At 41.9% G+C, this 24,438-nt stretch overlaps 1 protein-coding gene across 2 annotated transcripts in view; it reads left to right on the plus strand.

The window, feature by feature from the left end:
* Positions 1–1,144: 1,144 nt before the first annotated feature.
* LOC147087898 (Fc receptor-like protein 5) overlaps positions 1,145–24,438 on the plus strand; it is a 91,197-nt gene continuing 67,903 nt past the window's right edge. For both annotated transcript variants that reach the window (XM_085977969.1, XM_085977970.1), the window contains exons 1-2: positions 1,145–1,229; positions 20,726–20,758. In XM_085977969.1, the coding sequence (XP_085834095.1) occupies positions 1,199–1,229; positions 20,726–20,758 (64 nt within the window). In that variant the 5' untranslated portion in view covers positions 1,145–1,198. The remainder of the gene's footprint in view (positions 1,230–20,725; positions 20,759–24,438) is intronic.

Below are 24,438 nucleotides of genomic sequence, written 5' to 3' on the forward strand. Positions count from 1 at the left end.
TTCCTCTCAGCTTGCAACTGTCTTGCGGGGGGAGGGGAATACAGCAGTTAAAAGGGGATTTTACAGGTTTATCTACATACACACAGTGTTTCCCCAATGTGGCAACGCTCCTGTATATCACTCTAACTCTTTGGAGTCCTATAGAATACGCGAATACCATCATCATATGCTCTTTGCTGCTGAACTCTAACCAAATGGATTATGTCATTGTCCCCTCAAGAACATCCACACTTTCCAACAGTACAATGTTTTCCTTAATCGGCACTGCCATCCCACCTTCCTTTTTTCATTTGCTCTCTTTTCTGAATTCCTTGTACCCTTGAATAATAAGTGTCCCGTCCTCACAGTTTCAATGCCACGTTTCCGTTCTTGCCACAACATCATATTGCCACACAGCTATTTGTGATTTTAGCTCAAAAACGCTACTCACCACACGTTGAGAGTTTACGTACATGCATTCTAAACCCATCTCTGAATTTGTCATTGTCTTTTTTAGTCTGCTCCTACATAAAATTGTATTATTACCGCCTCAAGTACTGTCTTCTCTAGTACTAGCTAACACAAGCACTCTTTTATGCACCTTATTCCTCTTTTCTACTTGAATATGCTGGTGCTCTTTTCCCTGCCAAGTTAGTGTAAATCCTCCCCAACAGCAATAACAAATCTCCCCCCGAGATTAATGGACCGGAGTCTGTTGAGGTGCTCACAGGTGATGAGTTCATAATCCCACTTTAGGAAACTTAAATCTTAAATTGGGGTAATTGATTAGTTGACGGCAGGAAAATAAATAGGAAACAACGGGAGGTCGTACATAGTCAACTAGATAATTAAGGTCCTTCAGGGAAGAGAATGATAGTAAACTGTTTGGGGTGAATTGTCACACCGCAGGGTGGAAACAGGCGGTAGCGATTTTGCAGCCCGTTTTCAACCCTAATGATTGTTGTTGCCGGTTATTATTGTCTGATATTCAAATTTTGTAACGCTGGAGCTTGCAACGTTCCAATCCGTACTGCATTCCAGCTTGTAAACAAACTCAGTGCTGTTGCTTTAATTGTGGGGATCACCTCACTTCCTGCCAGCCTCTCTTTCTGCTCTCAGTGTCTCAACGCTTCCTGGTATGAACTTCTGCGAGGCGGAGCAAGACAATCAGTCGCCGTTAGTTACAGCTCTCATCTCTCAATTTAGCTCACACTAGAACATGGAGAGAGCCGCCATGTTAATGCTATTTGGTGAGTCGTGATCAATTTCATACCTGCTTTGCTGGATTCTGGGTCTGCGAGGTAACTGAGTGGGCAAATGTAAGCAGGAGAGTGGGACTGAATCCGGTGGTGACCGATCTCCGGTAGTTCAGTGGATTAAAGCAACTCCTAGCAAACTAAGTAGACCACTTTAGATCGGCAATCTGTCAGAGTGGATATTTGTTTGTGCTGAATTCTCCATGAGTAACATTGAGACAGTGCAAGTGGTATTAGTTTTCGGGAGAGGTGAGAGATTTGCAGCGTCTGAGATCAGATATGCAATGTATCCACTCTCCCCAAGGGCAAAACAGAAAACCGGCGCCCTTACAGCCATGTTCCAGGGTGAGTCTCCTTCTTCACAAAGGAGAGGGGAAAGATAAGAGTAATTGAAATAAAACGGTTAAGAGTATGTCTGATAAATCACAATATCACCTGATGAGTTGTGCGGTTTCACAATGTTGTTCGGTTGACTTAAAGGTTCTTCTGTCGGTTCAGTAATGCCGGCTAATCTGTGGAAAAGAACAGGAATGTACCCGGTGGGCAAAGGAAGATGCTTTCTGGCCGGCACAGTCACAATGGATCGAATGGCTTCCTGTGCCGTACGTTTCCATGTTTCTACAATTTAGGAGGTTTGGAAAGAGGAGAAGAACAATATTATCTGACAGTGGATATTACAGTAAATATATTTTTAGCACTGCCTTTGTTTCTGGGACACTTTTCTTTCCGTGAACATTCGAGTTGAAACCGCAGCCTTCCGTTTTCACACCTAACTGTTGCTACTTTTCTCTGCATGACTGAACATTGTCCATTTGTTTGCTTATTTTTCATTCTCTTTTCACTCTTTCATCTCAATGTAAGGCGTTTTGTGATATTTGTGAGCCTGCGTGTACTGTCTGTGCAATTACATGTTTCTGGTGAATATTTCGGGCAGCTTGCAGACCGAGAAATTTATTTTAACCCCTCTTCCTCATTCAGTCTACAAGAGCTGAGCATCTGATTGTGATATTGATCTGCCCAGAGTGCGGACACTAATGTCCGTTAACAAACGCTGGGCTGCATCTGCCCTGCGGTGCTGATAATTTATCTCTTAGACTCCATTTTTTCAATCTCAATTTCCACCGTCAGTACCTCCATTCATTCCATAAGGGAGATTCCACGGTGGACTTGCTATTCTTTTCCGTGCTATGGTCGATTGTGGAGATTAGTAAAGATGCTCAGTTTTTTCACACACACACCACCCAGCTGCTTTCCTTTGCCTTTCAGTAATGGTTTCACTCAGTCACAAAATGGACCATGTGTGTATCTGTGCATCATTTACCATGGCTTTGTTTCTTCAAGGCAAAGGCACATCCTGATACCAGCCATGGATTTTTGAAATTGTTTACACATGGTCGTCTCGATAGGCCTTATTTATTTAGCCATTCAATCTTACAGTGCAGAAGAAAGACATTTAGTCCCAGGATCGAGGTTTTAACACATAACCATGCAAAATATGAAAGATTATATGGAATCTGATTCAATCACACTTTCAGGTAGTGTGTTCCAGATCTTAAAAAACCTCTGTGTCAAATCATTTCACCTCATCTCCGCTCTGGAACTTTAGCTGTTTATCTGAAATCTTTGAACTTTGCTTGCCGACAGTTTATCACTCCTTGCTCTATCAAAGCCCCATATATTGCTAATAACTCTGTTGTAAGGAGAGCAATTTCAGCTCCTCCAATGGATGGCACTCATACCGAGTATTATCCTGGAAACTTTCTCTGATCCCTCGCGAAGCACTTGAAATCATTTCTAAAATGCGGTGTTTAGAATTTTACACAATACTCCAGTTGAGGCCTAACCAGTAATTTGTGAATGTTTAGCTGGACTTCCTTGTTCATCTATTCAGTGCATCTTTTTTCAAAGCCAAATATCTCGTACACGCTCTTAACTGCCTCTTTAATTTGCCCTGCCACATTCAATGATCGGTCAGCATGTGCTCCCAGTTACCTTTGCTCTTTGACAACTTGAAGATATTGTCATTTGTATTATAATGCCTCGCCATGAAGTTTCTACCAAAGTGCTTCACTGCACTGTTAGCCACAGTAAATTCCAGCTGTCATAGTCTGCCCATTTCACCACTCTGTCTATTTCCTCCTGAATCTGCTGCTATCCAGCTCTCTATATATAACCTTGCCAAATTTTCCATCAGTGCAAAATTCGAAATGTTACCCCTTATACACAAGTCCAATTCATGTAGGTAGAACACGATTATCAATGGTCTTAATACCGCCCCTTGGAGGAATACCACTGCATATTTCCACACATTCAGTAAAACTTCCATTCACCACTGCTCACTCCCTCGTATCAATATATTATCGCCCCTATAATACCATGAGCCTCTGCAGTTCGGGTGATTCTGTTATGTGATACTTAATTGCAATTCCAGATATACAAAATCTACTGCACAACTTTCATCAGCCCTCAGGGATATTTCATCAAAAAACTCAATCAGGTTAGTCAAACACAATTGTTCTTGAAAAAAGCTTGCTTCTGTAAGTGAGAACTTAATGTTGTCCTTGACAATGGTCTCCAGTAGTTTTCCCAGCACTGAAGGTGGACTGATTAGCCTGGCATTAACAGATGTATCGCTCTCCCCGTTTTGAAGAGTCACGTGATATTTGCAATCCTTCATTCCTCTGGCGCTACTCCCATTTCTAAGGGGTTTTGTAAGATTGCGGTCAGAACTTCTGCTATCTCCTCAACCACTTCCCTCAGGAATGTAGGATACCTCCCATATGGATTGGCTGACATGTTAATGTAATTAACGCAATCTTATTTTTCATATTCTTTTTATGTATTTTATCCAATCCAGTAGATCTACTGCAAAAATGGACTCCATCCTCTTCCTATGTGAAGACGGATGCAAACTACTCATTCAGTACCTCAGTCATGCTCTCTGCGTGCACAAGAATATTTCCTCTTTTGACATTAATCGGCCCCACCATTCCTTTAAAATTTATTAAAGGTGTATATTACCCACTAATCTGTTTTCATGGGCTTCCTTTGCACTTCTTATATCGTTTTTACATTTCTGCCTGCACTCGCCCTATTCAACCTGGTGTTATGCTGCGTTCTGCAATTCACATTTGTCATAAGCCTCCTGAACTCCGCTTAGTGCAATCTCTATTCTGTTTCTCATCCAGGCACTCTAACTTTGGAAGCCCCATTTTTCCTTCTTATGGGCACATGCTTGCTTTGTACAGAGGAGAACAAATCCAGCTTCTCCAGCTTCTCCACATAACTGAAGTCCCTCATCCCTGGTACCATTCTGGTAAATGTACTCTTACCGTTCTCTGCCATAAGGTGAACATTCCCAGCTTCACAGGTCTCTGCACATAACTGAGGTCCATCATCCCTTGTACCATTCTGTTTAATATTCCCTTAACCTTCTCTGCCATAAGGTGAACAATCCCAGCTTCACTAGTCTCTCCACATAACTGAAGTCCATCATCCCTGGCACCATTCTTTTTAATATTCCCTTAACCTTCTCTGCCATAAGGTGAACATTCCCAGCTCACTAGTCTCTACACATAACTGAAGTCGATCATCCCTCGTAGCATTCTGTTCAATATTCTCTTAACATTCTCTGCCATAAGATGAACAATCACAGCTTCGCTGGTCTCTCCACATAACTGTAGTTCATCATCCCTGCTACCACTCTGGTTAATCTTCCATTAACCTTCTCTGCCTTAAGGTGAACAATCCCAGCTTCACTCGTCTCTCCACATAACCAAAGTTCATCATCCCTGCTACCATTCTGGTTAATCTTCCATTCACCTTCTCTGCCTTAAGGTGAACAATCCCAGCTTCACAACTCTCTCCACATAACTGAAGTTCATCATCCCTGCTACCATTCTGGTTATTCTTCCATTAACCTTATCTGCCTTAAGGTGAACAATCCCAGCTTCACTAGTCTCTCCACATAACTGAAGTTCATCATCCCTGGTACCATTCTGGTAAATATTCACTTAACCTTCTCTGTCATAAGGTGAATAATCCCAGCATCTCAAGTCTTTCCACATAACTGAAGTTCATCATCCCTGCTACCATTCTAGTTAATCTTCCATTAACCTTCCATGCCATAATGTGAATCATTCCAGCTTCACTCGTCTCTCCACATAACTGAAGCTCATCATCACTGCTACCATTCTGGTTAATCTTCGCTTAACCTTCTCTGCCATGAGGTCAACAAACCCAGCTTCACTAATCCCGCCACATAACTGACGTCCATGATCCCTGCTACCATTCTGGTAAATTTTCCGTTTACCTTCTATGCCATAAAGTGGAAAGTCCAAAATGCACTAGACTCTCCACATAACTGAATTCTGATTATCCTCCTGCAATTCTGGCAAATTTACTCTGCACCGTTTACAAGGTTATCAGGTCCTTCCTAATGTGTGGTGGCCAGAATTGGACACAGTACTCCAGCTGAGGACTAACATGTGATTTACAAAGGTTTAGCATAACCCTTTTTCCTTTTATATATTATGTCGCTAATATTAAACAAAAGATATTAAAGATTTTTTTGACACATTGATCAATGAGTCCTGCCACATTTAAATACTTTTCTATGTGCGCTCTGTTTCTGAACGCCCTGTAACATTTTATAATTTCCTATACACTGCCTCTCCTCTTTCGTCTGCCCAAATTCCAAAACTTTATATTTCTCTGTATTAAATGTCAGCTGCAATGTACCTGCCCATTTCACCAGTTTCTCTCTGTCCTCCGGAAGTCTGCTACTATACAGCGCATTGCTTACTACATATTTCAAGTTTACTCCTTTTCCAACCAAGCTGCAAGCTGACTTGCTTTTCAGATGAAAGAAATGGAGAATATAAAGCACTTGGCTTTCATGCACTTCCAAATGCAATTTAAAGTTTTTTATTTCAATGTCGTTTAATTACTTTAAATTATTTGGACTCAGAAACAAACTACATTGATTGCAATGTTCAGTTGTATTTGCAGCACAATAGTTGTGTAGTAGTCGTTTGTACAGTTCTATTTCTTCCATTGTGTTTCTATATAATTCCCCTAATTTATATTTTCCGAGAGGTAAAGTGGAACATTTTCTCTTCATATATTTTACGAACATAAGAACATCAGAATAGGAGCAGAAATAGGGCATCCTGCCGTTCTCGCCTGATCCGTCATTGAACAAGATCTTGGCTGATCTTTGAACCCCACTGCACCTTCACGCATTATCCCCATACCCATTGATTCGCTTAATAACCAAAAAATGATCGATCATGGACTTGAATATATTAACGACTGAGCCTCCAAAGCCCTCTGGGGTAAAGATTTCCAAAAATTCACCACCTTCTGATTGAAGAAATTACTCCTCATCTCAGTCCTAAATGGCTGAGTATGTATTTATAGACTGTGAACCCTGGTTCTGGACGCCTCAGCCAGGGGAAACATCCTTCCTGCATTTACCCTGTCTAGCCCTGTAAGAATGGTATATATTTCAATGAGATTAGCTCTCATTCTTCTAAACTCTAGAGAATATAGGCCTAGTCTGCTCAATCTCTCCTCATAGGTCAATCCACCCATCCCAGGAATCAGTCTGTTGATACAACGTTGCAGTCCCTCTATGGAAAGTATATCCTGCCTTAGGTAAGGAGATCAAAACTGTACACAATTTGAAGGTTTGGCCTCACTGGGGCCCTATATAATTGCAATAAGTGTCTTGAATTCAATTTCATTAATAATTGAATGTCTGAGAATCATTCTGTTAGTGCACTTCTAATTGTAAATGTCAAAGCAGAATAGTGTAAATGTGTCAAATGGAAAATCTTGCAGGCCTATGAGGAAAAACATATGAGGGGGTCTAATGTTTTGGGTCTGAAAAAGAGCCAGGACAGGCACGAGGGGCCGAATGTCCTCTTGCTCCGCTGTCAGGCTCTGTGATTCGCTGATTCTATCTGTGGTGGTAAGCAAGGTATTAACTAATTATACGGTTAAACTATATCAGAGAGATTGTCACAGTGCATTTTCATTCAATATGTTTATCCTCATTCTTGGGTCTGATGCCGTTCCCTTGCTGTCAGGGTTGAATTCCTCATTGTACGAGGTGACGCGCTTCTGAGCTGTAACCAGGGGTTCTGTTGTCAGCATTTTCTTTCACTGTTAACCTCAGGCTGAAATATTTTCATCATCTATTTTTATCGGTAATTAAATCCACTTTTTAGTTCCACACAGATTGCACCTGAACAACCCCAGCTTCTCTCATCCCTCCTCATAAATTAAGTGCATTTCCCTGGTACCATACTGACAAATCTGCACCTAGCCTTCTCTGCTCAAAGGAGAAAAAATTAATCTTCTCTAGTCTCTCTTAATAACTGAAGTACTTCTTTCCCGGTATGTTTATGATAAATCTCCCCTTAACATTCTCTGCTCTAAGGAGACAAATCCAAGTGTCTCTAATCTCTCCGCATAACTGAAGTTGCTCAGGCCTGGTGCCATTCTGGTGAATCTCCAATTACACCTCTGCGCTCCAACGTGGACAATCCCAGCTGCTCTCCTCTCACTACATAACTGAAGTCTGTAAGATCAAGACCATCAGTTCAGCTGCTACATCACACAGTTCCCCTGATAACAACGCTCAAACAGTTCTGAGGCTTCGCCCTCTCTGAGCACTGACTCTGAGTCTTTCCCGAATCTCTCTCCTATCCCCACGCATGCTCTTCCCCTGTTTAGTTTGCCTGTGAAACCCATCACCTTGGCCTTGAACTTATTTTTAGTGAACAGCTGACCATCTGACTTATTTTCAGACCTTAAACAAGCTGATGTATTGAATTATTGTCACTTCAGTTACTGTAATTCTCTTGCAAAACAGCATTCTGTCTGATAGTATCCTCCGATTTATCCCATTCTGTTTTGTGATGTCCCTAAGCACATCCCCTTTTCAAGTTTGGAAGTTGCTGGTGGAATATGAAATAACTATTTTTATTTTAATAATTGAATCAATTTGTACTAATAAACGACAGTATGGATTTCCAGTCGGCTAAAGCAACGCACACGGTGGTGGATTATACAAGAATTAATTAATTTTTCAGTTGAAATTGTATAAGAAAGATTGCCACAATGTACTTCTTTAAATGTGTTTAAACACATTCTCGGTTCTGAACCACTGTTCTTACTGTCAGGGGTTAAATTACTCTCTGTCCGAGGTGAAGCGATTCAGAGCTGAAACCATAGGCTTCTGTTTACAGCATTTACTGTTACTGTGAAATTCAGCCTGAGAATTAAATAGAATACATTGCAATAACAGCACAGAGACAAGGCCATTCGGCACCAAAAGGTCTATGCCATTGATTATACTCCACATCAGACACCTCCCAATCTATTCAGATGACACTATCAGCATATTTTCCTATTCTTAACTCCCTCATGTTACCAAATAGTTTCAAATTAAATGCATCGATGTTATTCACCGCAACTGCACCATGTGATCCCATTTTCCTTATTGTGTCCAATCACTGCGTGAACAATTGTCTCCTAAAGGCCTTATTGGATAAATTGAACTAAGTCATCATCTCTCGGTTTGAAAAAGCACGGTTTAAATTGTTACTGGACTTAATTTGGAGAATAGTGTTTATTGTCAGGAGAATAGTGGAGCATACTGATCCCCCGATAGCTCAGTTAGTGCCTGCAGTGCAGACCTAAGAAGTACATAAATGTAAGGCCGAATGGTCAACATCGGCTCCTTGCTGAGTTCCCTGATCTCCAACAAGCGGATACTGGCGCTACCATTCAGCTCAGTGCTCTGAGGACAGTGAAGGAAGCCTCTGCCAAAAGTCGTGATGCAGCACTTTGATATCTGTTGCCTGCTGCAGAGCGAGCATGCGCGGTAGGAGGGTAAAGTTCTGCCGGGCTCACCACTGCTGACCTCAGGTCAAGCAACCCACTCAGTGTCTGCACTCAAACATGAACAGATAATGCCGGGGGTATTGGACACTTCGCGAGAGAAACTGAATTTTTAATACAGTCACTGTATATTATACTAAATACATTGTAGTTGTCTCGCTTGTTTTGAGACACTGTTCTTTCTGCGAGCAGCTTTGTTCCTCTTTCTTTGAACTGAAGTTCCTTCGAGTTGAAACCGCTGACTTCCGATTTCACAACTAACTGCTGCTGCTGTTCTCTGCAGTATTTAGCATTTCCCTTTGTTTGCTTATTTTTCATTCTCTTTAGCATCTTGCCTCTCAACTTCAGGCACGTTTTGCTATCATTGAGCGTGTGTATACTGCTTGTATATCTAAATCTTTCTGGTGAATAATTCAGGCAGCTTTCAGATATAAGAATTTATTTCAATTCCATTTCCTCATTCAGACTGCTGGAACTGAGCATATCACTGAGAAACAGATCTGAACAGTGGGCTGAGACGAATGTCCTTCAAGCAATACAATGCTGCAGCTGCCTTTGGTGCTCAGAATTTAGACTTTATCTCTTCAACTCAATTTTTTCCCAATCTGAATTCCTACCGTTACTGCCTCCATCTAATCCATAATGGAGATTCCACGATAGCCTTGTGTTTTGTGGTATGGTCGCATGTGGAAATCTGTAAAGATGCTCATTATTTGTACACAGACTCCACCCAGGTGCTTGCTTTGTCTTTAAATGATGGTTTCACTCCATTAAAAATTGACCATTTTTGCATCTGTGCATCCCTTAATGGTGTTTTGTTTCTTTAAGGCAAATACACTACTCTCTGCCTCTTATCCCTTAGCCAATTACGTACTCAATTTACCATCCTGCCTATACTGTCATGTGCTTCTACATTTCGCATCTGTTATGTGATATTAATTGAAATTCCAGATATACAAAATCGGCTGCATGGCCTGTTTGTTATTTCTTCAAAAAACTCAGTCAAGTTAGTCAAATATGATATTTCTTGAACAGCTCCAAGTTGACTGTTCCTTTTTACACCATGCTTCTGTAAGTCAGACTTAATATTGTCCTTAACAATGGTCTCCAGTAGTTTTCCCACCACTGAAAGTAGACTGATTAGCCTGGCATTAACCGGTATATCTCTCTCCACTTTTTTGAACAGTCACATGATATTTGCAATGATTCAGTCCTTGGGCACCACTCTGATTTCCAAGGAGCTTTGCAAAATCGTGGTCAGAACTTCAGCTATCTCCTCCACTACTTCCCTCAGCAATGTAGCATACATTCCATATACATAGATACATAGAAGATAGGAGCAGGAGTAGGCCATTCGGCCCTTCGTGCCTGCTCCGCCATTCGATGAGATCATGGCTGATCTTTTAATTCAGTATCCCGTCCCCGCCTTCTCTCCGTAACCCTTAACCCCTTTTGCCCGTAGAAATATATCTAATTCCCTCTTAAATATATTTAATGAGCTGGCGTACACTGCCCTCTGTGGCAATGAGTTCCACAGGTTCACCACTCTCTGAGTGAAGAAATTCCCCCTCATCTCTGTCCTAAATGGTTTAGCCCTTATCCTCAAATTATGTCCTCTAGTTCTGTTCTCACCCGCCAAGGGAAACATTCCTTCTGCATCCAGTCTGTCTAGACCTGTCAGAATTTTATACACTTCTATGAGGTCCCCTCTCAATCTTCTAAACTCCAGTGTGTACATCCCTAAACTACATAGTCTCTCCTCATAGGTCATTCCCGCCATTCCTGGTATCAGCCTGGTGAATCGCCGCTGCACCCCCTCCATGGCAAGAACATCCTTCCTCAGATGAGGCGACCAAAACTGTACACAGTACTCGAGGTGTGGTCTCACCAGTGCCCTGTACAGCTGCAGCAAGGTATCCCTGTTCCTGTATTCTAACCCTTTTGCTATGAAGGCCAGCATACCGTTTGCCTTCTTGACCGCCTGTTGCACCTGCATGCTCGCCTTCAGTGACTGGTGTACAAGAACACCCAGGTCTCTCTGTACTTCCCCCTCTCCCAATCTATTGCCATTTAAATAATAATTTGCCCTCCCGTTCCTGCACCCAAGGTGGATAACTTCGCACTTGTCCACATTATAGTGCATCTGCCATTTATCCGCCCAATCGCCCAGTCTGTCCAAATCGCTCTGGAGCTTCCTGGTCTCTTCCTCTGAGCCCACCCCCCCTCCTAGTTTAGTGTCGTCTGCAAATTTGGAAATGCTGCATCCGACTCCCTGATCCAGGTCATTAATGTAAATTGTGAACAGCTGGGGGCCCAGGACAGATCCCTGTGGTACCCCACTTGTTACTGCCTGCCATTCAGAAAATGAGCCGTTTATTCCAACTCTCTGTTTTCTATCTGACAGCCAGTTCCCTATCCACGCCAAAACTTTCCCCTTTATCCCATGAGCCTCAATTTTCCATGCTAATCTTTTATGTGGGACCTTATCGAAGGCCTTTTGGAAGTCCAGGTACACCACATCTACTGGCTCTCCCCCATCTATTCTACCAGTTACTCCCTCAAAAAATTCCAATAGATTAGTCAAGCACGATTTACCCTTTGTAAATCCATGTTGACTCTGTCCTATCCTGTCCCCATTTGCTAAGTGCTCCGCTATTTCATCCTTAATGATGGACTCCAGCATTTTGCCCACAACTGATGTAAGGCTTACAGGTCTGTAATTACCTGCTTTTTCCCTACCCCCCTTTTTGAATAGTGGGGTAACGTTAGCTACCCTCCAATCCATCGGCACTGTTCCCGAGTCTAATGAATTCTGAAAAATCATCCTTAGTGCATCCGCTATCTCTAGGGCCACCTCCTTCAGTACCCTAGGATGCATGTTATCAGGCCCTGGGGATTTGTCCACCTTCAATCCCTTTAGCTTCCTTAACACCATATCCTTAGAGATATTGATTTGCGTCAGTTCCTCCTTTGCCAATGTCCCTATTTTTCCCGATATCCCAGGGAGGTTTTTTGTGTCTTCCTTCGTAAAGACTGACCCAAAGTATGCATTTAGTTGATCTGCCATTTCCTTATTTCCCATTATATATTCCCCCGTATCTGACTGCAATGGACCAACTTTGGTTTTCACCAGTCTTTTCCTTTTGATATACTTATAAAAGCTTTTGGAGTTAGTTTTTATATTTTCCGCCAGCTTGTTTTCGTAAGCTATTTTGCCCCTCTTGATTATGCCCTTTGCCCTCCTTTGCTCTATCTTAAACTGTTCCCAATCTTCCGCTCTGGCGCTTTTTTTGGCTATTTTATACGCCCTATCTTTGGATATGGATCGTGCGAATTGTTAATGTTAATATCGGCAACTTATTTTCTACATCCTTGCTATCTATTTTATCCTATCCAGTACATCTACTGCAACATTAACTTCATCATCTTCCTAAGTGAAGACAGCTGCAAACTATTCATTCAGTACCCCAGTCATGCTCTCTGCCTCCACAAGAATCTTTCCTCTTTTGACATTAATCGGCCCCAACATTACTTTAATGCTTATAAATGATACATTTTACCCGCTAATTTGTTTCCATTTGCTCCCCTTTCCCTTCTTATGTAATTTTTCAATTTCCGCCTGCACTCTCCCTATTCTACCTGGTGTTCTGCTGTATTCTGCAATTGACATTTGTCATAATTTAATTTAACCTCCATTGTCTTTCTCATCCAAGCGCTGTAGCTTTGGAAGCCCCATATTTCCTCCTTATGGGTACATGCTTGCTTTGTACCGAGGAGAACAACCCCAGCTTCACCAGTCTCTCCACATAACTAACTTCTGTCAATCTTTCTACCATTCTGCTAAATTTCCTCTGCATCATTTATAAGGTCATGAGATCCTTCCTAATGTGTGGTGGCCAGAATTGGACACAATGCTCCAGCTGAGGCCTAACCTGTGATTTACAAAGGTTTAGCAAACCTCCTTCCTTTTGTATTTATGTCTCTACTATTAAAGCAATAGATCTTAAAGGTTGTTTTAACATATTGATCAATAGGTCCTGCCACCTTTAAAGATTTGTGAATGTGCGCTCTGATTCGGAACGCCCTGTAATATATTTTAATTTCCTATACATTGTCTCTCCTCATTCGTCTACCTAAATTCCATCACTTCAGATTTCACTACATTAAATGTACCTGCCCACTTCACAAGACTGTCTCTATTCCGAAGTCTGCTGCTATCCCCCTCACTGTTTACTACAATTTAAAGTTTACTGCATTTCCAACCAAGCTCCAAGCTGACTTGATTTTCAGTTGAATGAAATGGTGAATATAAAACACATGGATTTCATTCACGTCAAAATTGAGTTTTATTCTTATTGTTTCAAAGTCGGCTAATTTCTTTAAATTAATTGGACTCAGAAACAAACTACATTGATTTCAATGCACAGTTACATTTGCCGCACAATACAGGGTTATTAGGCGGATTGTATCATTCTATTTCATCCATTGTGTTTGTATATAATACCACTAAATTTACAGTTTACGAGATGTAAAGTGGAATATTATCTCTAAATGTATATTAAGAACATAAAAACATACGAAATAGGAGCAGGAGTAGGACATCTAACATTCCAGCACTATCCCTAAACACCATGATTCAATTAATATCCAAAGATTAATCGATATTCTGCTTGGATATAATTAACGACTGAGCCGCCACAGCCCACTGGCATACAGAAATCCAAAGATTCACCACCCTTTGAGTGAAGAAATGTCTCCTCATCTCTGTCTTAAATGGCCGACCCATTATTCTGAGACTGTGGCCCCTGGGTCTAGACGGCCCAGCCAGGGGAAACATCCTTCCTGCATCTACCCTGTCAAGCCCTTTAAGAATTTTATATATTTCCATGAGATCACCTCTCATTCTTCTAAATTCTAGAGAAAATAGGCCTAGACTACTCAGTCTCTCCTCATAGGACAATCCCCCCATCCCAGGAATCAATCTGTTGAACCATCGTTGCACTCCCTCTATGGAACTCTAATTGTAACTGTCAAAATGGAATGGGCTAAATGATCCAAAGTGAAAAACTTGCAGGACTTTGAAGAAAAAACATATGAGTGGGACTAATGTGATTGGTCTGGCAAAGAGTCAGCACAGACACGATGGTGCTGTGGTTCCAGCGCTGCTGGAAAGTTCTGTGATTTGCTGATTCTATCTGTGGTGGTAAACACAGAATTAATTAATTATATGGCCAGAAACATAAAAGAAATATTGTCAAAATGTATTTTCCTCCTTAAATTAAATTCCTCATTGTCCGAGGTAAAGTGCTTCTGAGCTGACACAATAGGTTTCTGTTTTCAACATTTTCTTTCAGTGTTAGCTTTAGCCTGAAATATTTTCAAAAACTATTATTAACTGTATTTAAATCCACTTCTTAGTTCCTCGCAGACTGCACCAGAACAACTTCAGCTTCTCTCATCTCTCCTCATAACTGAAGTCCATTTCCCCAGGAATCATACAACTAAATCTCCACCTAGCCTTCTCTGCTCTAAGGAGATCAACGTATATCTCAAGTCTCTCCTCAAAACTGAAGTCCTTCATTCCCGGTACTTTTATGTTAAATTTCCACTTAACATTCACTGCTCTAATGACACAAATCCAAGTCATTCTGGTGAATTTCCGCTTAAACCTCTGTGCTCTAAGGAGAACAATCCCAGCTTCTCTAATCTCTCTACAAAGATGAAGTCTCTAAGATCAAGTCCATCAGTTCAGATGCTACATCACACAGTTTCCCTGGTCACGACGTTCAAACACCTGAGGGTCCGCCCTCTCTGAGCTCTGATTCTGCATCTTTCCTTAATGTCTCTCCTATCCCCACACATGCACTTCTCCTGTTTAATGTGCCTGTGAAACCCACCACCTTGGCCTTGAACTTATGTTAGTGAACAGCTGACCATCTAACTTCCTTTCAGGCCTTAAACAAGCTGAAGTATCGAATTATCGCAAAACTGCATTGTGCCTGATAGTATCCTCCGATTTATCCCATTCTGTTTCTGTGATGTCCCTCAACACATCTGCTTTTATACAGGTTACAAGATGCTAGTGGAATATGAAACAGCTTTTTTATTTTATTAAATTGACTTGAATTGAATTGCACAAATAAATGACAGTATGGCGTTTCAGTCTGCTACTCCATCACACATGGTGGTGGTTATAGAGTCATAGAGTCATAGAGTTTTGCAGCACAGAAAGAGGCCCTTCGGCCCATCGTGTCTGCGCCGCCCATCCATCCCTGTCCAGTCTAATCCCATTTTCCAGCATTTGGTCCATAGCCTTGTATGCAATGGCATTTCAAGTGCTCATCCAAATGCTTCTTGAATGTTGTGAGGGTTCCTGCCTCTACCACCCTTTCAGGCATTGAGTTCCATATTCCAACCACCCTCTGGGTGAAAAAGTTCCTCCTCAAATCCCCTCTAAATCTCCTGCCCCTTACCCTGAATCTATGCCCCGTTGTTATTGACCCCCCCACTAAGGGGAAAAGTTCCTATTTATCTACCCTATCTATGCCCCTCATCATTTTGTACACCTCAATCAGGTCCCCCCTCAGCCTTCTCTGCTCCAAGGAAAACAACCCCAGCCTGTCCAGCCTCTCTTCACAGCTGAGGCGCTCCATCCCAGGTAACATCCTGGTGAATCTTCTCTGCACCCTCTCCAAAGCAATCACATCCATCCTATAGTGAGGCGACCAGAACTGCACACAGTACTCCAGCTGTGGCCTCACCAGCGTTTTGTACAGCTCCATCATAACCTCCCTGCTCTTATATTCTATGCCTGGGCTAATAAAGGCAAGTATCCCATATGCCTTTTTAACCACCTTATCTAACTGCTCCGCTGCCTTCAGGGATCTATGTACATGTACACCAAGGTCCCTCTGACCCTCTGTACTTCCTAGGGTCCTACCACTCATTGTGTATTCCCTTGCCTTATTTGTCCGTCCAAAATGCATCACCTCGCACTTTTCAGGGTTAAATTCCATTTGCCACTTTTCCGCCCATCTGACCAACCCGTTTATATCGTCCTGTAGCCGGAGGCTTTCCTCCTCGCAATTTACCACCCCACCAATTTTCGTGTCATCTGCGAACTTACTGATCATACCTTTTACATTCTCATCCAAATCATTTATGTAGATCACGAACAACAAGGGACCCAGCACCGATCCCTGAGGTACCCCACTGGACACAGGCTTCCAGTCACAAAAGCAACCATCAACCATCACCCTCTGCCTCCTGCCACTCAGCCAGTTTAGGATCCAACGCGCCAAGGCACCCTGGATCCCATGGGCTCTTACCTTCTTAACCAGTCTCCTATGCGGGACTTTGTCAAAAGCTTTACTGAAGTCCATGTAAACCACATCCACAGCATTTCCCTCATCCACCCCACTAGTCACCCCCTCGAAAAATTCGATCAGATTTGTCAGACATGATTTACCCTTGACAAAGCCATGCTGACTATCCCCGATTAATCCTTGGCTCTCCAAGTGGAGATTAATTTTGTCCCTCAGAATTTTTTACAATAATTTCCCCATCACAGATGTTAGACTCACTGGCCTGTAATTCCCTGGTTTATCCCTGCTACCCTTCTTGAATAATGGTACAACGTTAGCTGTTCTCCAGTCCTCTGGTACATCCCCTGTGGCCAGAGAGGTTCTGAAAATTAGTGTCAGAGCCCCTGCAATCTCCTCCCTTGCCTCCCACAGCAGCCTGGGATGCATCTCGTCCGGGCCTGGGGATTTATCCACGTTTTGGCCTGCTTAAACCGCTAGCCTCTGCTCCCTCTCGATGCTAATATGTTCAAATATGTCACAGTCCCCTTGCCCGATTTCTATGTCTGCATCGTCTTTCTCCATAGTGAACACAGATGCAAAAAATTCATTTAAAACCCCGCCTACATCCTCTGGCTCTACACACAGATTGCCACTTTGGTCCCTAATGGTCCCTACCCTTTCCCTGGTTATCCTCTTGCCCTTAATATACTTATAAAACATCTTAGGATGTTCCTTTATTTTGCTCGCCAGTGTTATTTCATGGCCCCTCCTCGCCCTCCTAATTTCTTTTATAAGTATGCCCCTGCACTTTTTATACTCCTCTAGGGTTTCCTCCGTCTTTAGTCTTTTGTAACTGCCAAAAGCCCCCCTTTTATTTCTAATGCATTTTTGTATATCCCTTGTCATCCAAGGTTCCCTTTGCTTGTTGGTCCCACCCTTGACCTTTACAGGAACATGTTGACGTTGTACTCATTCAATTTCCCTTCTGAAAGTCTCCCATTGTTTTGATGTGGATTTTCCTATAAGTAGCTGCTCCCAGTCCACTTTGGCCAGATCCTGCCTTATCATATTAAAATCGGCCTTCCCCCAATTTAGAACCCTTATTTCCGGGCCGTCTTTGTCTTTTTCCATGACCACCTTAAATCTCACTGAATTATGGTCACTGTCGCCAAAATGCTCCCCTATTGACACTTCCACCACTTGCCCGGCTACATTCCCCAGAATTAGGTCCAGTACCGCCCCCTCTCTTGTAGGACTTTCTACATGTTGGCTCAAAAAGCTCTCCTGGTTGCACTTTAAGAATTCTGCACCCTCTAAGCCTTTCACACTCTGACTGTCCCAATTTATATTGGGGAAGTTGAAATCCCCCACTATTATTACCCTATTATTTTCGCACTTTTCTGAGATTTGCCTACATATCTATTCCTCTAACTCCCCCCGACTGTTTGGGGGCCTATAGTACACTCCCAGCAAAGTGCTTGCCCACTTTTTGTTTTTAAGTTCCACCCATATGGCCTCATTGGAGGAACCCGATAATATATCATCCCTCCTTACAGCAGTAATTGACTCCTTAATTATTATCCAATAATTAAGAACATAAGAACATAAGTACATAAGAAATAGGAGCAGGAGTAGGCCAATCGGCCCCTCCAGCCTGCTCCGCCATTCAATAAGATCATGGCTGATCTGATCCTAACCGCCAATCCACTATCACAGAACCATCTCCTGAATCTAACAAAATTTGACACACGAAATAGGAGCAGGATCAGGCTACACGGCCCCTGGGCCCGCTCCGCTACCCACAGGGCCATGACCGATCCGAACCTAGACTCATGTCCAAATTCCTGCCCGCTCCCCGTAACCCTTAACTCCCTTTACTTCTAGGAAACTGTCTATTTCTGTTTTAAATTTATGTAATGATGTAGCTTCTACAGCTTTTTGGGGCAGCATATTCCATGGACCTACCACCCTCTGAGTGAAGTAGTTCCTCCTCATCTCAGTTTTGAAAGAGCAGCCCCTTATTCTAAGACTATGCCCCCTAGTTCTAGTTTCACCCATCATCGGGAACATCTTCCCTGCATCCACCCGATCCAACCCCTTCACAATCTTATATGCTTCAATAAGATCGCCTCTCATTCTTCTGAACTCCAATGAGTAGAGTCCCAATCTACTGAACCTCTCCTCATATGTACATCCCCACATCCCCGGGATTAACCGAGTGAACCTTCTTTGTACTGACTCGAGAGCAAGTATGTCCTTTCACAATTATGGACACCAATTAATGAATTATACGGTTGAAAGTGTATAAGAAAGATTGCCAAAAAATACTTTTTCGAAGTGTATATATACATTCTTGATTCTGATGTATTGTACTTACTGTCAGGGGTTAACATACTACCTGCCAATGGAGAAATGCTTCAGAGCAGAAACCACAGGCTTCCGTTTACAGCATTTGCTGTCATTGTTAATTTCAGCCTGAAATTAAATAGATTTACATGGAAATAAAAGCACAGAGACAAGGCCATTCGGCCCCAACAGGTCTACACAACACCAGCCACCTCGCAATCGAATTCAGATGACACTATCAACATATCCTCCTATTCCTTTTTCCCTCATTTTAGCAACTAGTTTCATCTTAAATGCATCTATGCTATTCACCGGAACTACACCATGTGGTCCCATTTTCCACATTGTGTCCACTCTCTGGGTGTTGATGGGTCTCCTAATCTCCTTTTTGGAAAAGTTGAAGTAAATGATCATCTCTCGGTTTTATACGGCACTTTTTAATTTGTTACTGGAATGGATTTGGAGAATTGTGTATATTGTCAGGAGAATAGTGGAGCATATTGGTCTCCTGATAGCTCAGTAAGTGCCTGCAGTGCAGAGCTAAGAAATAAATCATAGTAAGACTGAATGATTAACATCCGCTCCTTGCTGTGTTCCCTGATCTCCAACAAGCGGAGGTACTGGCGCTACCATTCAGCTTAATGCTCCGAGGCCACTGAAGGAAGCCTCGGCCAAATGTCGTGATGTAGCTCTTTGATATCTGTTGCCTGCTGCAGAGCGAGCATGTGCGGTAGGAGGTTAAAGTTCTGCCGGGCTCACCACTGCTGAACTCGCGTCAAGCAACCCACTCAGTGTCTGCACTCAAACATGAACAGATAATGCCGGGGGCATTAAAGATTTCGAGAGAGAAACTGGATGAGAATGATTTTAACACAGTCACTGTATATTGTAGTAAATATATTTTAGTATTTTCTTTGGTTCTGAGACTTTGTTCTTTCTGTGAGCAGCTAAGTGCCGCTTTTTATGAATTAAAGCTCCTTCGGCTTGAAACCGCAGGCTTCCGTTTTCACACCTAACTGCTGCTACTGTTGTCTGCAGTACTGACCATTTTCCTTTATTTGATTATACTTCTTTCTCTTTTCCGTCTTGCATCACAATTTTAGGTGCTCTTTGATATAGTTGAGCGTCTGTGTACTGTCTGTACAACTAATGCTTTCTGGTGAATAATTCAGGCAGCTTTCAGATCCAGGAATGTATTTTAATTCCATTTCCTCATTCAGTCTGCTGGAGCTGAGCATATCACTGAGACAGAGATCTGCACAGTGCGCGGAGACTAATACACTACTAAGACACAGAGCTGCATTAACCTCTTAATCAACAACGTCTCCAAACAAAATTGCCCCTGGTAATGCCTGAATCCATTCAATAATGGAGCTCCGGCTCTGCCATTGCCATTCTGTATCGTGGTGTAGCCGCATGTGGAGATCTGTAAAGATGCTCAGTGTTTGCACCCACATTCCATGCAGTTGCATTCATTTGTCTTTCAGTGCCGTTGTCACAAAGCCACAAAATGGATCTGTTATCATTTCACGTGTTTTGTGTCATTAGGCCCAAGGGCACATTTTGTTAATTGCCGTGCATTATTGGAATTAGATGCAAATGAACATCTCGGTAGAATTTCTTCAGTCACGGTGGGTGAATCTATAACAAGGAGCAGGATATCTAAACTGATGCTAAATAATTTGGAGTGAAAACCGGAAATACTTTCTCACACAAAGTGTAGTGTAAATCTGGAACTCTCTGTAATTAGTGTCTGCCTACATTATGTGTTCATGTACTGGAGCGGGAGTTGAAGTAAAAGGAGCCAGAATATCACCAACTCAGTTACACTGTGAAATGTCCATAAAACAATACACGGCAGTCAGTCAGTATATTCAGCCGCTAAAGGTTTTGGTGTTTGAGTAACTGATTCATGTTCTCTCTTTTTAGTGGTTTTTGGGGCTCGGAGAATCGTTTCTCAAGGTTAGTGTCGACGCTTTTCTCTAATATAATGAAATTGAGCAATTAAATATCAAACTGCTCAATAAATGAATTTGTTATTATGTAATTGAAATTCATTGCTGTAATGCATCATCTTGTGAAGTTTGTAGCAGTAATGCATGTCTGCATCTCAGTAGCTTTCATTGCTCAGGTACTATGAGAGATGTCTTTATTTTCTAACATTTTGGTCAGCGATTCAAGGAAAAGTACAATAAATATAGGAAGACATATCTAGGTTCAATATACGTAAAAAAATGGTGATGGAGAAGATAATGACATCAAAGATAGAAAAAAATTCCAGGACCCGAGTGTTTCTACCCGATGGGCGTGTGGCGGGAGGGGTGGGGGAGGTTAATATGACTAGGTGAGGAAATTGCTGATGTGTTAGTCATGAACTTGCAAAAGTCTCTCGATTGATGAATTGGCCAATTCGATTGGAAACTAACAGGCACTGTTTATTTACGACGGGAGGAGAGATGAACTTGAAAATTTTTGGCCCATCAGTCTACATCAGTTTTGGGGAATGCACTACAATCTATTATTAGGAACAGCGTGACTGAGCATTTGGAGAGACATGAACTGACCAGAGAGATCCAGCATGGATTTGTAAAGTGCAAATCACGTCTATCGAACCAATTGTTATTTTGAGAAGGTACATAATTGGAGTTAAACAACTGTCTATGAATGCTATTTATAGGGACATCCAGAAGGCATTCGAGTAGCCATGCGTGCAATTGAAGGCAACGTATTGAATTGGAAATGAAATGGTTATTTTGTTGGAGAGAGTTAGTAGGGATAATGGCTCTGAACTCACATTGGCAGGATGTGAATAAAGGTGTCCCCGGGGATCTGTACTGGGAACTCAGCTTTTCACCATATTTATAACTGACTTGGATGAAGGAATAGAGAGCCATATATCAAATTTCGCTGGCGAAAATAAGTTAGGTTGCACAGTACATAATGCACACGTGAGCAAAAAGTTGTAAAGGGACATTGTTTGATTGGGTGAGCGGGAAGACAGTAGCAGATGGAATTTAAAGAGAGAAAGTGTGAGTTCTTTCCCTTTGGACGTACAAACAAGATTCTTCGATTTTCTAATTGCTAAAAAGCTCGGGAAATTGGAAACATGGAGTGAATTAAAGGTCGAAGTACAGGGATAGCTAAAATCTAGTGGAGAGGTACAGATAATTACAAAGTTTAATGGAATAATGTGTTTCATCTCAAGAGAGCTGGAATACGTGGCGGTGGAAGTTAAGTTAGAGCTGTACAGAGTCTGGCTAGACCCCATCTGGAGTAACTGGAGCTGTACAGAGCTATGGCTAGACCCCGTCTGGAGTAACTGCATTATGATCAGGGAAGCGGGCCTTAGGAAGGATATAATGGCCCAACAATTGCATCGGGCGCATAGATACAGATATAGAGATGCAGAGAATGGATAGTTGCTCCTTGGCGATGCAGAGTTGTGTGCCACGTATGACATCACTAAGGCCAGGAGTGCAGCGTACATCCTCTGCGTAAGGGAAGAAACACCCATAAATTCTGTTAAAGATAAACCACGCCCAGAAAAGGCTCTTTCAGTCTCTTCAATTGACACTATTTTTTCAAAACTTATCAAAACTTATAAAAAAAGATAGTTTATCTGGTCTTACTTCATATATCAATCCTTTGTTTTATGCTTTCATCCAGACCCACAATCTATTAGTCCCTTTGGATACAACTTCCTTTTTTGATCCTCAGTAAAGGGCTAAAATTGTCCTTTATCTCTTACAGGTAATGTTGTTGAACTTCAGAAAGAGATTCCCAACCATATATTCAAAGTTAATTTTCAGTATTAAATATATTATTCAGACCTCATTTAGGCTGGTAATAAACAAATCTATTCTCCATGATAAAGAGAGATTATTATATAAGTTATCTTGTTCATTTATTATTTGGAATAATTTTTTCACTGAAATTTGTTAGAATTTCATTTTATTTTACTTTCTTTTTCAACTTCCCAAATAAGTAAAATTAAACTCAAACAACAAAAAAGTCTCCTCCACCAAAACGTCCACAATTTACAGTCACAGATCTTTTAAAATGTGACACAGCCTCTTGTGCCCATTTTCAGTAACCGTAAGATTTGCGGATGTAATTGCTAGGCAGTTTGTAATTCGCCCAAATCTGCACCTTTCATTAGTACTTCCCCATCGGTGCAGATCATGTGTTAAGGCGAACCTGGAACAATCACAACTTCGGGAGTTAGTGCCTGTGCAAGCACTTGTGGAAATCCCGAACTTGCAGTAAATGTGACGGAGCACTCTCAGAGTACGCCGCCATACACACCGCAAAATCTGCCCCATTGGCTTTGGAGGGGGTGCAGCGGAGATTGACCAGAATGATAACAGGTCAATAAGGGTTAATTATGGGGAGATGTTCCATTGTCTAGGCTTGCATTCGCTCGAGTACAGAAGCTTAACGGGTGATCTAATTCAGCTGTTTAAGTTCATTAACGGATTTGATCTGTTAGAAAGAGAGAAACTATTTCAGCTGGTGGGAGAGTACAGAACAAGCGTGCATAACCTTACAGTTATAGCTAGGTCCTTCAGGGGTGATGTGATGAAGCACTTCTATACACAAAGTAAGCTGAAAACATTGAACTCTCACTCAAAATTACGGTTGTGACTAGATCAATAGGAAATGTCAAAAGTGAGATTAGTAGATTTGTATTAAGAAAGGGTAATACGTTTTATAAAACCAAGCCAGGTAGATGGAGTTAGGATACAGATCAGCAATGATAGTATTGATTTGTGAAACAGGCTAGAGGGGCTCATGACCTAGTTCTGTTCATATGTTCTTACATCCTTAATCTGGTGTTGGTTTATAAAGTGCACTCAGCATTCCAAGTGGAATGTATATCTTGCTTAGGTCTAAAGTGGGTGAACTCTCACTCCAACCACACTGAAGTGAATCAACTTGAGTTTTGCACACTCACTTAATCTAGCAAAGTCCCCTTGCAACATTCTGCTGCTAGCTCCTGAATTTGCAATGCCACCGAACGTAGTTTCGACATTAATTTGGATGTAATGAACTATATTCATTCCTGTAACTCATAGAGCAATGCAGTGAAAACATGAGGCCACATTACAGAATCCTGGGGACACCACTTATCACATCCTGCCAATGAGATTACATACCCGTCATCCCTGCTCTCTGTCTCCTAACTCCTTATCAATTCGCTACCAACGTCAATAGGTTGAATTCAGTTCCATGTGATTGACCGGACAAATGCTCTACTTAATGTCACGATTACTGATTTTGATCACACAAGTGGATCATTTTGTTAGCACCCCATGTACTGACATTTGGCTTGAGCCAGAGATGAGCTGCAGGAGTTCAAGTGTCAATCTGCCATGAGTCCCATATCCCTTTTATTAATTCGCTCTTTTCTGTATTTCTCTATTCTGCCCTTAATTAACGGCCAATAGCCCAACACTTCACTACTCCACTAGGTTTCCAATCCCCTGCATTTCTAGAATTGAATTATTCGTGAACAGGTCCACAGTGACCCTCTGTGCCTCTCCTGGCATTCTTTGAAAGGCCCATCGAGAGTTTTATCAATCGTTTCATGCGAGCAGCAAAACCAGTTCCCGCTCCTTTGCTGTTGCTGCTCCTCACACACA

The sequence above is a fragment of the Somniosus microcephalus genome, unplaced genomic scaffold (assembly GCF_052327205.1).
Source record: "Somniosus microcephalus isolate GS21.2 unplaced genomic scaffold, FLI_Smic_1.0 unresolved_chr5, whole genome shotgun sequence".
Lineage (NCBI taxonomy): Eukaryota > Metazoa > Chordata > Chondrichthyes > Squaliformes > Somniosidae > Somniosus > Somniosus microcephalus.